Source organism: Mchenga conophoros, linkage group LG23 (assembly GCF_057382185.1).
Source record: "Mchenga conophoros isolate Kocher_MC1m ecotype Shallow Benthic linkage group LG23, M_conophoros_male_GT1.1, whole genome shotgun sequence".
NCBI lineage: Eukaryota > Metazoa > Chordata > Actinopteri > Cichliformes > Cichlidae > Mchenga > Mchenga conophoros.
In genome coordinates, this window is record NC_140547.1 from 46537486 (window position 1) to 46553931 (window position 16446).

Consider the following 16446-nt stretch of genomic DNA (forward strand, 5'->3'; position numbering starts at 1 on the left):
AGTAACATTTTGAAAAACATCTCAACTTGGTGGTGCTTCCTCCGGGTGTGCACATCACATGTCTCTCTGCAGAGTGGTTTAAGCTCTGCAGGGCGTCATGAATGTCTCTTCCAGTTGTTTCCATCACTGTCCATAGGACCAGAGTCCAAATGTATGTAGAATAGACATTCAAACATACTAGTTGGTTTTGTGGTTCGTCAACATGGGTCTCAGCTATTTCCAAGCTGCAGACCTCTCAGCACTCTAGTTTTATGGCCTCTTACCAGCCCCCATCACCTGACTTCAGACCTTCGTCTTGTGAGGGGGATATTTATGACTCCTTAATTGTCCACGCTCTGCAGAAAAAGCTCTCTGTGGAAAGGGTGCTGGGTTCCGTCATCTTACTGCTGTTATGATCCCAGCAGCCTTCAGAGTGTCATCGTATGCACAGTATAGTGGCACAGCATTAGGTGATGTTCATAGGAAACTGCTGTCATCACCACCATAGCTTCTGGTTCCTGTGCTTTCACAGAATCATGATGTCATCCTCGAACTCCTTCTGCGCTGTCGATGGAGCTTGGCACGCTCCCCTCATCCCACGAGTTTTCATGTTCCAACGCTGCTGAAGGTTTAAGGCAGAGCACGTCGTACACCTTAGTCGTCTTCCTCAGCGTCAATATTGAATCTTTCATTTTATTTAAAGTCTTGCTGTGGGAAGTCTCCTCTTGATTTCCTGGAAGCTTAGTAGCACAGCTCTCTGTGTGATGTCTGCTGTGCTGAAGATGATCTCTGATCCTCCTGAAGCCTCTCTCCCATCTTGTGGACGATCCTCTCCTCTATTTTGCAGGCAGTTTCATGGTCCTTGCTGTGGCTCCAAGGTCTGATTTCATGATGGGCCCCAATCAGCTTGATCTTTGACCTCAACCACTGCCTGGTCCTGTCAGCTATGCGCTTCTCACTGGGCCTCTGAAGATTTCTCAGGAGATTACTGCTGCACCTGTATTTCCTTGCTAGGAAGACAAACTATTTGGAGAGTATGTCAACAATCATCAAACCACATTCTTTAGTTCAGTGAACTTCACTTATAGGCCATCAAAGCCTCATCTGAACATGGGTGCACCACTTGCATAGGTTTAATATTTTTAAATAAAACGGCTAATCACACAAATCACTGCAACAATAATAAAAAACATTGTTTAATGTTAATCCTTGGACCCCTCCTCTTGACGCATGGACACACCCATGCGTCAACTCACCAAACCTGGATTCCAGTCTTAAAGAAAAAGATTAGCTAGATCATATCCCAGGCAACATCAGGGCATCTCCTCCCCTGGAGCAGCACCACCCTGGACCCATAATCCTGCAATGAAAATGTTAGTGTGCTTTGCATATTAAGTTTGCTTAACACCTGGCTCTCCCAGGAGCCTGCATACACACCATCATGGCCTGGAAAACAAAATCTGGAAGTAAAATCAAACTTCATACCTGTAAACAATTGTATCATAAGGACAAGAAGCATTCAACATCAGCAAGACAAGTGTCATGTGCAGGTTTTCTCAAATCAGTAAACTACAATTATTTTCATAAGTCGCCTCAGACATGGATCATCCCATGTACTCAGGCAACATTAATGTAATCGGTGACTGCTCTTAAGCAAAGTCACTCCACTTATATATTACTATGGGCTCAAAAGTGGCCAGCTAATGAGCCCATATCAAACTATCCCAGAAACACTGTATCTCTTATTTGTTTTACTCATGTCACTTGTCCGTTTCAGCTGAATCTTCCACAGCATTCTCAAAGAAACTAACATTAGCAATATACATTGACTGTAGTCAGACAGAGGTCAGACACAGGTCAACAGGTTCCAGAGGTGCCATAAAAACACCATAAAGTCAACCCTAGCTGTGGAAAGAAGTAACACCAGTTCTCAACACAGGAAATTTCACACAGGTTATTCACATTATCAAAGTAACCTTCACATTTTCCCATCAACACAATGCAACAGCATCACCACTCATAACCTGTAAACACAGTTTTCCTCACACATAAACCCAGAAATCCTGTAGTAGGAAAAAACATCAACCAGTTGTCCTGGTATAAATCGCAACATCAATTCACATGAAGAACTGGCATGCTGTAAGAAAAGAAAATGCAAATATTAGCGCTTGCGCAGGCGTATGCATACTTTGTCACAGATATCTCTGTGAGCAACTCAAGCCTATGAATAACACACCTGATAAATGCACAGACACAGAAAATGGCATTTAAAAGGTTAAATCATCATGCAACCTCGAGTGTTGCTGTCATCTTTCTGCTCCTGTAAAAGGAAACACATGGGTTCATCTGCACCTTTGTCAGGTGGGGGTTAGCTTCACACAATCATGTTCAGTCAGTCAGTCAGATATTTTAAAATTCTTACTCATTCACTCAGTGGTTCCTTCTTTTGCTAATTGTGGAAATTATCATCGCATTCGTTTCCACGCTCAGCAAAACGACGTTATTTCAAAAAGAAAAATAATTTAGACTGGATTTCCTCGTTGAATCCTTTTTGGGGGGGACTCTCATTTCCTAATTGTCCCAAATAAGTGGCTTTCTCCTGAACCCATTTTAAATGTGGAGAAACTCACTTGCAACAATTTTCTTGACGACGTGTAACGCTTTTAATTCCCGACTTGCAGATCTGCTCAAAGAAAAGAAATTCACAAGCAAAAATCAGTGCTTGTTCAAAAATGAAAAATAAAAAATAACAGAGATTATCAAACCAAACTCTCAGTGCACTGTGAAAGTATCAAAATAAAAAGGCCTTGTTAAGTCATGACACAAGCTCCTCATCTCAGGAGGGTAAATCATACCATTAGCATGGTTTATCATACCATCATACTAATCGGCAGGCTCAACTTCACAACAAAAGAAAAATCATCAGCTAGATTCACTCCAAATCAACCATCAGCTGCACAACACACAACATAACCCTAATGTCATATTAGCTATGAGTTTAATCACCCGGTCTGTGCTCTTCACTCATTTAAGCCACAGATCTATTTTATTCAATTTTTCCTTTTTCCCTTCATCATAAAACATGTGACATGCTGTCATGCACTTCACAAAACAGTCTGTTCTGACGTATTCAGAGTTGTGTATCTAAATACAGGATTCACTCGCACATCAAAGCAGGAAACTCAGTGTTTTAGAGTCTCTACTCAACACACAACAAACTCCAACACATCTCATTCACTCGTGCTAGAATTCAGTCACCTTTCATTAATCTAAAACCGATCAACTAATTTGCATATCAGCTATTAACCCACTAAGTTGACAGGACGACAGAAAAGCATGTTCAAAATAGTATCACAAAAGACAATTTCCCTCATACAGTAAATTACTTATGCTGCCTCAATCAAGCAGGAAGCTTCTCCCAATTTACCATTTTAACACTAAATTTATTGTCTGATCACTGATTTATCAAACCAGGATTTTTTTTTTTTTCCCACAAAAGTTAAATTGTTGTCCTGCAACTTGTAGAGTCAATTTTTTTCTTTAGGATAAATTCAGTATTTGATAACAAGTGTCTGCTAAATTGACACTATTGTAACACTGATGAAAGATAACAAGCTAATTTTCATTGCATGGGTGTTTGTGCCTTTCCTACACATTTCTCTGCTATTATTTAATCATTTCTTAACTAATGTGCTATGAGTCCACTGGTCTTTGCATCACACTAAGTGACTTGGACAAGATGATAAACAGACTCACATGCTGAAGATGTTGTCTAATCTTCATGAGCTCTCTTGTGTTTGTGTTAGTAGGGTTAATGCATGTTCTGCTTGTGTGTGTGATTTTGTATATGATGTATATGTTTTTTATATTTGCATATATCCAGACTCCTTCTCAATTTTCCAACTTAAGCAGTCAGTTTTCTTTTCCCCAGGTTTGCTAACCCAAATTTTGATTTCCCACATTAAATAATTCCTATGTGTTCTCACCTAGTCTTCTCACTCTGTTGTCCTCTCACTCTTTTGTCCTCTCCCTCTTCAACAGTCCCGGCAGTTCTCCTTCAGCTTTGTCCTGTCTAGTAGCTGAAGTGCTGCTGCTGCCTTCTTGGGCGACTTCTTAGCAGCTGCTGCCGGTTTCTTGGCTTTGGCTGCGGCGGGCTTCTTGGCTTTGCTCTCAGTAGCCTTGTTCATCTTGAAGGATCCGGAGGTCCTGGTGCCCTTGGTCTGCACCAGAGTGCCCTTCGCCACCAGGCTCTTGATGGCGGTCTTGACACGGGCCTTGTTCTTGTCCACATCGTAGCCTCCGGCAGCCAGAGCCTTCTTGAGAGCGGCCACAGACAGGCCGTTGCGCTCCTTGGAAGCGGCCACGGCTTTCACAATCAGCTCGCCCACGCTGAGGCCGACCTTCTTGGGCTTGGAAGTCATCGTCTTCTTCTTCTTGGCCTGAACCTCGGCGCAGGGCGTGTTTATGATGGAGCCTTTCCCACCACAGCGCTGGCACGTTGAACGCATCATGAAGGGTCCATTTCTTTCATGTCGCTAGCCGCATGTGGCTTGCCCGAGTCACTCAGTCCTTTTTGAGCATTTCAACATGCTGCCGCCGCAGACCCTGGCCTCAGATCCAGCAAGTTTAGCGCGCTGATCTCCAAAAAAGTCCCGAAGGCCAGAAAGACGTCAAATAAGTGTCTCGTGCTGAGAACTCAAACAAAAACTCCTCTTCACGCTGCCATCTTGCTCGCCCCTCCGTGAAATTCAACCAATCAGACAGGAAGATGGGTTTGCTTTCTTCTTCTGCTGCTGTTTATCCACATTGCTGCTGCTTTGCTGGGACTTTTTGTGCTCAGGACTTGCTGCTGTCTCTTTATCATGGAGCTGCATTCCTTATCTTCAGGGAGGAGTGAGCTCGCTTGTGAGGTTGAGAAACACATGGCACTGTAAATAAGTCAGCCAGAAACTTGGCCTGCATGTTTCCAATGATGTTAAACTATAACTTTCTTCCGACTGCTGCATGTGGAAAATTGATTCAGGTCTGCTTTTCACCTGAAAGTGACAAACTAAGACATTTCATTATTATCATCACTGCTTAATCAACACACATCTCTCTCTGTGTGTGTTTTTGTGAACAGTCTTTTCTTAAAAGCAGAAAATGAAATTGTAGTTGTTTTTGGCTGATCAACACAAAACCTTTTTCCTATGATTTTTCTTTTTCACTCTTTTTTTTTTCGTTACAATAGCTGGTGACCTGCAGAATCACCGCTCTCACTCACAATCAAAGGCAATTATTTTTACACAGCGCACAAAAACACTGTGATGTCAGACACATTCACACTCACTTTTTCATCTGCATAAATAAACCATATGGCTGGAGATATGTGCCATGGTGATCCATAAGCATGATCACCAGTTTATTTAATTATTTTTAATCCAACAAAACAAATAAACAAAAACATGATGCTGATGCTACACACACACACGAGTCAAGGTGCAGAAAAACTGCTCATGGAAACGCTGCACACTCTCTGTTTCCCTCTCTTTGAGTAGTTCTCAGACAGCTCTTGATCTGATAATGTGTAGCTTGCTCATCAGCTCAAAAAACAAAAACAAAACTGCAACGCGACATCACACAGTAGTTGCATGCTCTGCCCACAGTGGCAAAGTCTTACACTTACATATTCAACACAGCTTCTCCATCATGTATTTTCAGATGTTTCATACAGGGTTGAGCATATTAGTTGTTTTCACAGGTGTGCTGTATATCTCAACAATGGTTCATAATAAGACGACAGTCTTCCACACAGGTCAAGTGCCTCTATGCACTTCATGAGTTTAAATATTTACCTATATCACTTCTCCTCACATGTCATTGTACTGAATTTAAGCAACCACAAGTTTAATGTAGGTTACTTTTAACAACTATCCACCTCAATGGTTTGGCACACAGGCTGTTAACATTTTGTGTCAGGAAGGGGTGGGGGGAAAGCCACCCACCAGAGCACAGCTGCTGATGTGGGCTGGCCTTTTCCACACACTCTTCAAGGCTGGTGTGTTTTCTGAAAACTTCTAACATTTGAATCTCTTCCATTTATAAGCCTGCGATTAACCGCACGGCTCAGGTCCGCGTGAAACCCGCGCGACCGCATTCGCGTGCACCCACGCAGCTGTGGAGCCTTCGCTCTCTCTCTTTTATACATAAATACTTTGTGCTGCCAGGAGCAAAGTCCAGCACAAACGTCTTTCTCCCTCTAACTCACTCTTGGTTGCTTAGAAACCCATGATAACAACAACAGTCGGTGTTACAGACCACGTGTTCTGCTCCGCACACACAACAACAACAACAACAACAAAAACGACGACGACGACAACAATGACAACAATGACAACAACACAAAATAGGCCTACTCCGGACTCACACCGGACCGCTCGGGACCCTGACCCAGTTGTGGGACGCTCACCCACTCGCGCGACAAAACCCAATGAAGGGACGCTCGGGACACACACCCAGGGCGATTTCAAAACCGGACACTCACCGGACGCTTGGGACCCTTGGGCGATTTAACCAAAACTTCTTTTTCGGGACACTAACCCAGTTATCGCTCCACAAAGCAGCGAACTTCTCAACGCCTCACAAAATGGCGGAGACTGCACAACGACACGGTTATAGAGTCGGCCTCTTTAAACTTACTTGGCGTTGCTTAGCGTGTAATATCAGCCTGAATCCCGCCGATCGCCATTCATCGAGGAGAAAGACAGACAGCGAATCCACAGGAACTTCCTGGCTGACGTCAGTCTTTCAGCGTGTATCCCCCCCCTCGGTGAATGCGATCCCAGGGAGCCGGCATCGAAGGACCAATTAATGTTAGGTTTGTAGCTTGAACCTATTCGCTGGAACGTTAAGACAATATAATTACACTGCAAGCAAGACGCAAGTAGGCAAACTTCTTCATGGTACTCGTGCACGGGAGAGACTGGACAGAGCGCCGTCCCTTCGCTTGACCCCAGTAGCTCTCGTCCGTTCTCCCATACACTGTCCTTTTATTGAGGTTACATGAATATGCATAGGTTCATTAACATACGACGTCTACATACAAACAAAGAGTACCTTGCCTGTGTGTGTGTGTGTGTGTGTGTGTGTGTGTGTGTGTGTGTGTGTGTGTGTGTGTGTGTGTGTGGGACTGCTGATCAAAGGGTCAAACATTCTTGGTCAGGAAGAGGGTAGCCTCCCCCTCACCCTAGATGGTTCATCCTAGATAACACGGTGAGGAAGTCCTGCAGTTCATCTAAACAAAGAGCACTTAGACTAGAACAGACGCAACTACGTTAATCCTACCATAAAACAATAAGACACGGTATGACCTCTCATGCTCCCAAAGTGCTGTCTAATACACACAAAGTTTGCAGACTATCAAGGATCAAAACCTCTACCAATCTACAACTAATTACAAAACTCTAAGCATATATAAGTAAATATTTCTAAGCATAAATGACAATCAACAATACAAATCTAACAGAACATCATCCATAAATATTGAGTAAGAACTGGACTCTCATACAGCGAGACTCAAATGCCTTTAAACATCAGCTTATCCTGCTGATCCAAGTCCAACACTGAGTTTGTAAAAACATGTTTGTCAATCATTTTGTTTGGTTTCTGAGGAAAAAGATTCAATAACTTGCTGCTAATACACAACATTTCATCATATTTCCTCATAACCCTCTTTTGTCTGACCATTTGATCCCATTTGAATTTGCAATAAAGGATCCACAGAGTTTGGTGACAATAATGACAGTAGATGTTTGTGTGAAAGTGCTGGAAGCAAATGAGTGTGTGATGTTCTTTCAGTGTTGCACTTTGTAGATGCTCCCTGAGCACTGGTCTCACAGCCAGCTGCACATAGAGACCAGTGTTGTTAGTCCAGGTCAGAAGATGACTTGTTGGAATGAAAATGAGCTTGTAGTTTGTCTGCTTTAATAATGTGACTGGAAAAAGGTGTTGGACTTCAAATATGTCCATTTCTGTCACACTTCACCTTTAAAAGTGAAGCCATGTGGTTCCTGGAAGGAAAAACACGACTTTTTCAAGTCTTTGTCCTGTTTTTATGAGAAATGTACGACTTTAATGTGAAACATTCAGAGTTTTTTCTCTTGTTGTGTTTGTTTGAAGCTGCTTCCTGTTGGCTTCAGCTGTTTGGAGTTTCCATTTTCTAAACTTCTACATTCTGAACCTTCTTCAGCTCTGAACAGATGATGAAACACTGAATGATTTCAAGCACTTTGTCTAATAAACTTACATCTTTCATTCTTTATACAGATTGTGGAGCTGTGGTTTGTCAAAGATCAGCTGTGATTATCTGGCAGCAGCACTGAAGTCCAACCCCTCCCATCTGAGAGAGCTGGACCTGAGCTCCAACAACAACCTGCAGGGTCCAGGAGTGAAGCATCTGTGTGGTTTCCTGGAGAGTCCAGGATGTAAACTTGAAACTCTGAGGTCAGTCAGCATGTTTTAGTTGTGCTGAGATGAATATGATGTGAAAGTTGTGCTGACACTAAACTGCAGACATCAGGCTGATATTATACTGATCCACACTGAGGATCTTCATGGTAAAGTCTGTTTTCTTCTTCTCTGGTTTAGTCCATTGACTGTAGCAGAACAATGTTCACATTTCAAACAGTGATACTCAACGTATGGCCCGCGGCCCACACGCGGCCTGCCCACCTTTCCTGATTCAGAGAGAGGGGACCCTGATTAACTGTGTAGCTTCTTCCTCACAGTTCTAAGTATCAGACACAACAATGAATAATCCACAGCTGACTGTCTTTAGCAGGTCAAAGGTCACGGCACACAGCAGACAGTCAGAAATATTCTAACTCTGATCATTTATCAGTTGTGACACTGTGAGACTTGATCAGAGGTGTGATCATCACAGCAGAGGCCTTTGTGTCAAAGTCACTGAGGATCAAACAGAAACACATGAAGCAGATTTTCCTCTTCTGGCTTTTTATAGCAGATAACCTTCAAAATATTCTGCAGTCGATCAAAAACTGAAGCAAACCATGAAGCAACATGTGAACATGAGCTGATGCTGCTGAAGTGAAGCAAAGTTACAGAGGTTTGATTACAGACACAGCTGAGAGTTTGTAATCTGTCATCATTTTAAAAAGTTTCCATGGAACAGCAGAAATGAGGCTTTACTGTCAGAGGCCGACAGCACTGAACACAACAGCAGACTGGTGGCTAATAAACAGTGAATGATGCAGAAACAGATGTTTGAAGCTGTTCTTGGAGTACACTGAGAGAGAGAGAGCTGTGCAGGCAGGAACAGCCAAAGTCAGAGAGAATTCATGAGCATATTTATCAAACGTGAAGCAGAGTTTGGATCTTCTTTTGCTGCTGCTTCACTCAGTTTTGGTTGGAGACAGATGAAACCTGCAGCTTCAGGATCTGTGAGCTGTCCACTTTCAGCCCCGACGGCGTGTCCGTGTACGTGCCGTCGAGTGAACGATCCACGCTCTGTGTTTCCATCTTTGTGTGTTTAGCTGCTCTCATTTACTGTTTTATCTGTTTGCTGCTTGTTGAAATAGTTTGTGAGCTTTAACCTGAGATTCTGGCAAAATACATTTATATTAAACATCGATTCAGGATTGAATGAATCAACATCGTTTTATTCAAATTAAAACCATTTAAATGGGAACATGAATTTTTTACAGCCGCCTCTAATGCTGGGTAATGTCAGCTGGTCCATGTGCAGCTGGCTGTGAGGCTCAGGGAGCGTCTACAAAGTGCAACACTGAAAGAACATCATCCATAAATATTGAGTAAGAACTGGACTCTCATACAGCAAGACTCAAATGCCTTTAAACATCAGCTTATCCTGCTGATCCAAGTCCAACACTGAGTTTGTAAAAACATGTTTGTCAATCATTTTGTTTGGTTTCTGAGGAAAAAGATTCAATAACTTGCTGCTAATACACAACATTTCATCATATTTCCTCATAACCCTCTTTTGTCTGACCATTTGATCCCATTTGAATTTGCAATAAAGGATCCACAGAGTTTGGTGACAATAATGACAGTAGATGTTTGTGTGAAAGTGCTGGAAGCAAATGAGTGTGTGATGTTCTTTCAGTGTTGCACTTTGTAGACGCTCCCTGAGCACTGGTCTCACAGCCAGCTGCACATAGAGACCAGTGTTGTTAGTCCAGGTCAGAAGATGACTTGTTGGAATGAAAATGAGCTTGTAGTTTGTCTGCTTTAATAATGTGACTGGAAAAAGGTGTTGGACTTCAAATATGTCCATTTCTGTCACACTTCACCTTTAAAAGTGAAGCCATGTGGTTCCTGGAAGGAAAAACACGACTTTTTCAAGTCTTTGTCCTGTTTTTATGAGAAATGTACGACTTTAATGTGAAACATTCAGAGTTTTTTCTCTTGTTGTGTTTGTTTGAAGCTGCTTCCTGTTGGCTTCAGCTGTTTGGAGTTTCCATTTTCTAAACTTCTACATTCTGAACCTTCTTCAGCTCTGAACAGATGATGAAACACTGAATGATTTCAAGCACTTTGTCTAATAAACTTACATCTTTCATTCTTTATACAGATTGAAGAGCTGTGGTTTGTCAGAGATCAGCTGTGATTATCTGGCAGCAGCACTGAAGTCCAACCCCTCCCATCTGAGAGAGCTGGACCTGAGCTTCAACAGCAACCTGCAGGATCCAGGAGTGAAGCATCTGTGTGGTTTCCTGGAGAGTCCAGGATGTAAACTTGAAACTCTGAGGTCAGTCAGCATGTTTTAGTTGTGCTGAGATGAATATGATGTGAAAGTTGTGCTGACACTAAACTGCAGACATCAGGCTGATATTATACTGATCCACACTGAGGATCTTCATGGTAAAGTCTGTTTTCTTCTTCTCTGGTTTAGTCCATTGACTGCAGCAGAACAATGTTCACATTTCAAACAGTGATACTCAACGTATGGCCCGCGGCCCACACGCGGCCTGCCCACCTTTCCTGATTCAGAGAGAGGGGACCCTGATTAACTGTGTAGCTTCTTCCTCACAGTTCTAAGTATCAGACACAACAATGAATAATCCACAGCTGACTGTCTTTAGCAGGTCAAAGGTCACGGCACACAGCAGACAGTCAGAAATATTCTAACTCTGATCATTTATCAGTTGTGACACTGTGAGACTTGATCAGAGGTGTGATCATCACAGCAGAGGCCTTTGTGTCAAAGTCACTGAGGATCAAACAGAAACACATGAAGCAGATTTTCCTCTTCTGGCTTTTTATAGCAGATAACCTTCAAAATATTCTGCAGTCGATCAAAAACTGAAGCAAACCATGAAGCAACATGTGAACATGAGCTGATGCTGCTGAAGTGAAGCAAAGTTACAGAGGTTTGATTACAGACACAGCTGAGAGTTTGTAATCTGTCATCATTTTAAAAAGTTTCCATGGAACAGCAGAAATGAGGCTTTACTGTCAGAGGCCGACAGCACTGAACACAACAGCAGACTGGTGGCTAATAAACAGTGAATGATGCAGAAACAGATGTTTGAAGCTGTTCTTGGAGTACACTGAGAGAGAGAGAGCTGTGCAGGCAGGAACAGCCAAAGTCAGAGAGAATTCATGAGCATATTGATCAAACGTGAAGCAGAGTTTGGATCTTCTTTTGCTGCTGCTTCACTCAGTTTTGGTTGGAGACAGATGAAACCTGCAGCTTCAGGATCTGTGAGCTGTCCACTTTCAGCCCCGACGGCGTGTCCGTGTACGTGCCGTCGAGTGAACGATCCACGCTCTGTGTTTCCATCTTTGTGTGTTTAGCTGCTCTCATTTACTGTTTTAGCTGTTTGCTGCTTGTTGAAATAGTTTGTGAGCTTTAACCTGAGATTCTGGCAAAATACATTTATATGAAACATCGATTCAGGATTGAATGAATCAACATCGTTTTATTCAAATTAAAACCATTTAAATGGGAACATGAATTTTTTACAGCCGCCTCTAATGCTGGGTAATGTCAGCTGGTCCATGTGCAGCTGGCTGTGAGGCTCAGGGAGCGTCTACAAAGTGCAACACTGAAAGAACATCATCCATAAATATTGAGTAAGAACTGGACTCTCATACAGCGAGACTCAAATGCCTTTAAACATCAGCTTATCCTGCTGATCCAAGTCCAACACTGAGTTTGTAAAAACATGTTTGTCAATCATTTTGTTTGGTTTCTGAGGAAAAAGATTCAATAACTTGCTGCTAATACACAACATTTCATCATATTTCCTCATAACCCTCTTTTGTCTGACCATTTGATCCCATTTGAATTTGCAATAAAGGATCCACAGAGTTTGGTGACAATAATGACAGTAGATGTTTGTGTGAAAGTGCTGGAAGCAAATGAGTGTGTGATGTTCTTTCAGTGTTGCACTTTGTAGACGCTCCCTGAGCACTGGTCTCACAGCCAGCTGCACATAGAGACCAGTGTTGTTAGTCCAGGTCAGAAGATGACTTGTTGGAATGAAAATGAGCTTGTAGTTTGTCTGCTTTAATAATGTGACTGGAAAAAGGTGTTGGACTTCAAATATGTCCATTTCTGTCACACTTCACCTTTAAAAGTGAAGCCATGTGGTTCCTGGAAGGAAAAACACGACTTTTTCAAGTCTTTGTCCTGTTTTTATGAGAAATGTACGACTTTAATGTGAAACATTCAGAGTTTTTTCTCTTGTTGTGTTTGTTTGAAGCTGCTTCCTGTTGGCTTCAGCTGTTTGGAGTTTCCATTTTCTAAACTTCTACATTCTGAACCTTCTTCAGCTCTGAACAGATGATGAAACACTGAATGATTTCAAGCACTTTGTCTAATAAACTTACATCTTTCATTCTTTATACAGATTGGAGGACTGTGGTTTGTCAGAGATCAGCTGTGATTATCTGGCAGCAGCACTGAAGTCCAACCCCTCCCATCTGAGACAGCTGGACCTGAGCTTCAACTACAACCTGCAGGATCCAGGAGTGAAGCATCTGTGTGGTTTCCTGGAGAGTCCAGGATGTAAACTTGAAACTCTGAGGTCAGTCAGCATGTTTTAGTTGTGCTGAGATGAATATGATGTGAAAGTTGTGCTGACACTAAACTGCAGACATCAGGCTGATATTATACTGATCCACACTGAGGATCTTCATGGTAAAGTCTGTTTTCTTCTTCTCTGGTTTAGTCCATTGACTGCAGCAGAACAATGTTCACATTTCAAACCTTCAAAGAAGAAGAAAAATCCTCCACTGGAAAATTCACTGTGAAACTCTCAAACTCTTCATTGCACCTTAAAGTCTGTGTGACACTGAAATCCAAAGCAAAATGTGCATTTGCTTTACAGACAGCAGTCCAACACAAACATACACACATCATCCAAAACACAGTCCAACATCCAAATCTCCTCCACTGCCAGCATGAATGATGGGAAAGAGAAGGAGGAACACTCTGACATTCAGGGTTAGAATGAGTTTCATCAAGCAGACTGTGAAGATCAAAGCTGCATTAGAAAGCTTACATGAATGAATGAGTGGACAGAAGTGGACAGAGATCATCTGAAGCACTTCAAAGGCTTTAAATCAGCACATTTCTCTTTATTCTTTATCAACTCTGTTAGTTTCTCTCAGTTTTCTGTGGAATGAAGCTAACAGCAGGCTAATAAGATGCTGACCAATAGGTTTCTATTAAAGGTTGTAATTTGTATATGAAAAAGTGCTTTGGCTCAGCAGGGATCAGCTTACAGGTAGAATACAGCTGCTGGATGGGATTAGCATGTCATAGCTATCTACCAAACTGCTAACTGGGGGATTTCAGGCCATCTATGGATCATTTTTGCTAACTGTTTATTCAGCTTAGGCTCACAGGGCTGCAGCCTGTGCCCTAGCTGTCATAGGGCAAGAGGCGTGGTCCACCTGCACAGGTGAGCAGTCCATCACAGGGCCAACAGAGAGCGACAGAGAAGCACTCCCTCACATCCACACCTACAGCCAATGTAGAAGCACCAATGAACCTAAGCAGCATTTCATTGGACTGTGGGAGAACATCCAACCTCCACAGAAAGGCCCAGCTGACCAACAAGCTTCAACCTACAACCTTCTTGCTCTAAGGCACTAGTGCTAACCACTTTTGCCCATTTCAGCCCAAATCCTGCATCTTCCTGTTTCTGACTCCAGGCCAGCTCCACTAACACTTTCTCATCAGACACTGCCACCTAGTGGAGGAAGTCTTAGTTCCATTTGAAGCTTCAGATTACAGTTAGTTCCTTTACAAAGAGGTGGAGGTGGTGGGGCCACAGCACCATCATCACTGAGTGCCATAGGACACTTAACCTTTGTTTCCATATGCTGGGAACTTCCTGTTGTTCCAAGGAGGACTGGAAAATGTGTGAAAATCTCCCAGTCAGTTCCTCACAGCACACTTCAATCATTTCCCTCCCACAGCATCAGGACCAGGGCTTTTTCTCTCTTTGGTCCCACTAAGAGATTTCCACACAAACACCTCATCAGTGGGACTCTCAGAGCTACCAGCCCTTTGCTACAATCACAAAGCTCTTCATTGAAATCAATGATATCAAAGCTGGAATCAAATGAGTCCAAGTCTTCTGCTGATTCAGCATCACATTCATCTTTGCTCCTTGTTCTGCATCCCCACCATGGACTTCATTCCTTTCCAAGCCAGCCTTGAGTGTCCTTTATTCAGCTCATCCTCTGCTTTACTTTTACACCTGATTTTAGCTGCTTTATCTCTCTTTCAACAGGTTTCTGTGCCTCAATCTTTTTCTTCTCTCCCTCATAACAAGACAGCTTCTTCTGCCTGAGAACATGTTGGAGTGATTTACTAATCCAGGGCTGCTTATTGGGGAAAATACTTCCTGTTTCCAAAGTAATCCCCATTTTTCCCAGAAAGAAATGTCAGTAGAAATCGATGATCTAAGTGAGAACATGAGCCTTTCAAAAGTCCCAGTGGGTGCAGTCAAAGCAGTCCCTCAGTCCCAGTATAGAGTCTTTGGTCCAGACTGGAACAGCTGTGTGCCCAGTCTGAGCTCTCTTCAGTGCTGTGACCTGACAGACCCAGAGGGGCCATCACATCACATTTAGAAGCTCCCCTGATGGAGCCACAACACATGTCCAATACTTAGTCTGTCTTGTTGGACCAACTGGAAGAAATGATTCAAGGACTTAGTCACAGAACAGAGATTCAAATCTCCAAAATCCAACTGGCTGCATCAGGACATATAGTCTGAAACTCTGCACAGTTTCCTGTTTGAAGCTGCTTCCTGTTGGCTTCAGCTGTTTGGAGTTTCCATTTTCTAAACTTCTACATTCTGAACCTTCTTCAGCTCTGAACAGATGATGAAACACTGAATGATTTCAAGCACTTTGTCTAATAAACTTACATCTTTCATTCTTTATACAGATTGTGGGGCTGTGGTTTGTCAAAGATCAGGTGTGATTATCTGGCAGCAGCACTGAAGTCCAACCCCTCCCATCTGAGACAGCTGGACCTGTACTTCAACAACCTGAAGGATCCAGATGTGAAGCAGCTGTCTGATCTTCAGCAGAGTCCAGACTACAGACTGGAGACTCTGCTGTAAGTAGAGTGATGGAGTGAGTGGGTGGTGCTGTCAGCAGCATTGTACTAAACACAGTCAGTATGAAACAAAGATCCAGTGTTTCCTGTAAAGCTGCAGCTTCTCAGTGAAGCTGTGAGAGGAGAACGGTGACAGGCTTCAGGATTGGACACAAACACTTCCTGTTTCTCACCTTTATGGTCACCGTAGTAACGGCTGACACGCTCTGATCAAACACTGTCAACAGCCAATCAGCTCTCTGAACAAAGCAGCACGCAGACCAATGACTGCATTGATTTCCAAGTTTAAAGCAGTGAAGAACACAGTCTGTAGGTGAGGAAGAATTTAGTGAGAGCAGATGTTTGGATGGAATTCCTCCAGTTAACAGCTGGAACCGTCCATCTGGATTGTTGGGCTTGTTGTTGGGGTTCCTACAGAGCTCAGAGTGGACACACCAAGGTTCTTCTAATGAATGAAAGTCCAAACTCAAACTAGGAGGGAAAAACATTTTCAGCAACTTCAATAAAAATCCAAAGATTAGAAAAAGTGAAGCAACAATGAGTCCTAGTACAGTCCCAGCACTGACGTCCCTGCTGCTCTTTATACTGGATGTGCTGCATCACTGACTGACAGCTGATGAAGAGTCTCTGGAAACACTCGTTTATCTCCTCTGCTCTTCCTCCTTCTCTCTGCAGGTGGAGCTGATGATGGTAAACAGGACGGTGTGTGTGCTGAGAGAGGAGCAGCTGTGTCCTGATGATCCAGAGAGGTTGAAGCAGCAGCAGCTTGTGTGTAGAGATGCTCTGACTGGGCCATGTTACTGGGAGGTGGAGAGGAGAGCTTCATCCAGCAGTGACTGACAGAGGAATGAAGTGCAGATGACTGTCAG

The 16446-nt window shown here is 43.0% G+C and overlaps 1 protein-coding gene and 1 pseudogene across 1 annotated transcript in view; one reads left to right on the plus strand and one right to left on the minus strand.

Moving 5' to 3' along the window:
* LOC146548152 (NACHT, LRR and PYD domains-containing protein 12-like) overlaps nucleotides 1-16446 on the plus strand; it is a 390489-nt gene that overhangs the window by 138542 nt on the left and 235501 nt on the right. Inside the window, exon 15 of the mRNA XM_085265033.1 lies at nucleotides 8284-8460. Coding sequence (XP_085121159.1) covers nucleotides 8284-8460 — 177 coding nt within the window. The remainder of the gene's footprint in view (nucleotides 1-8283; nucleotides 8461-16446) is intronic.
* Nucleotides 3616-4971, minus strand: LOC146548155 (histone H1 pseudogene; annotated as a pseudogene).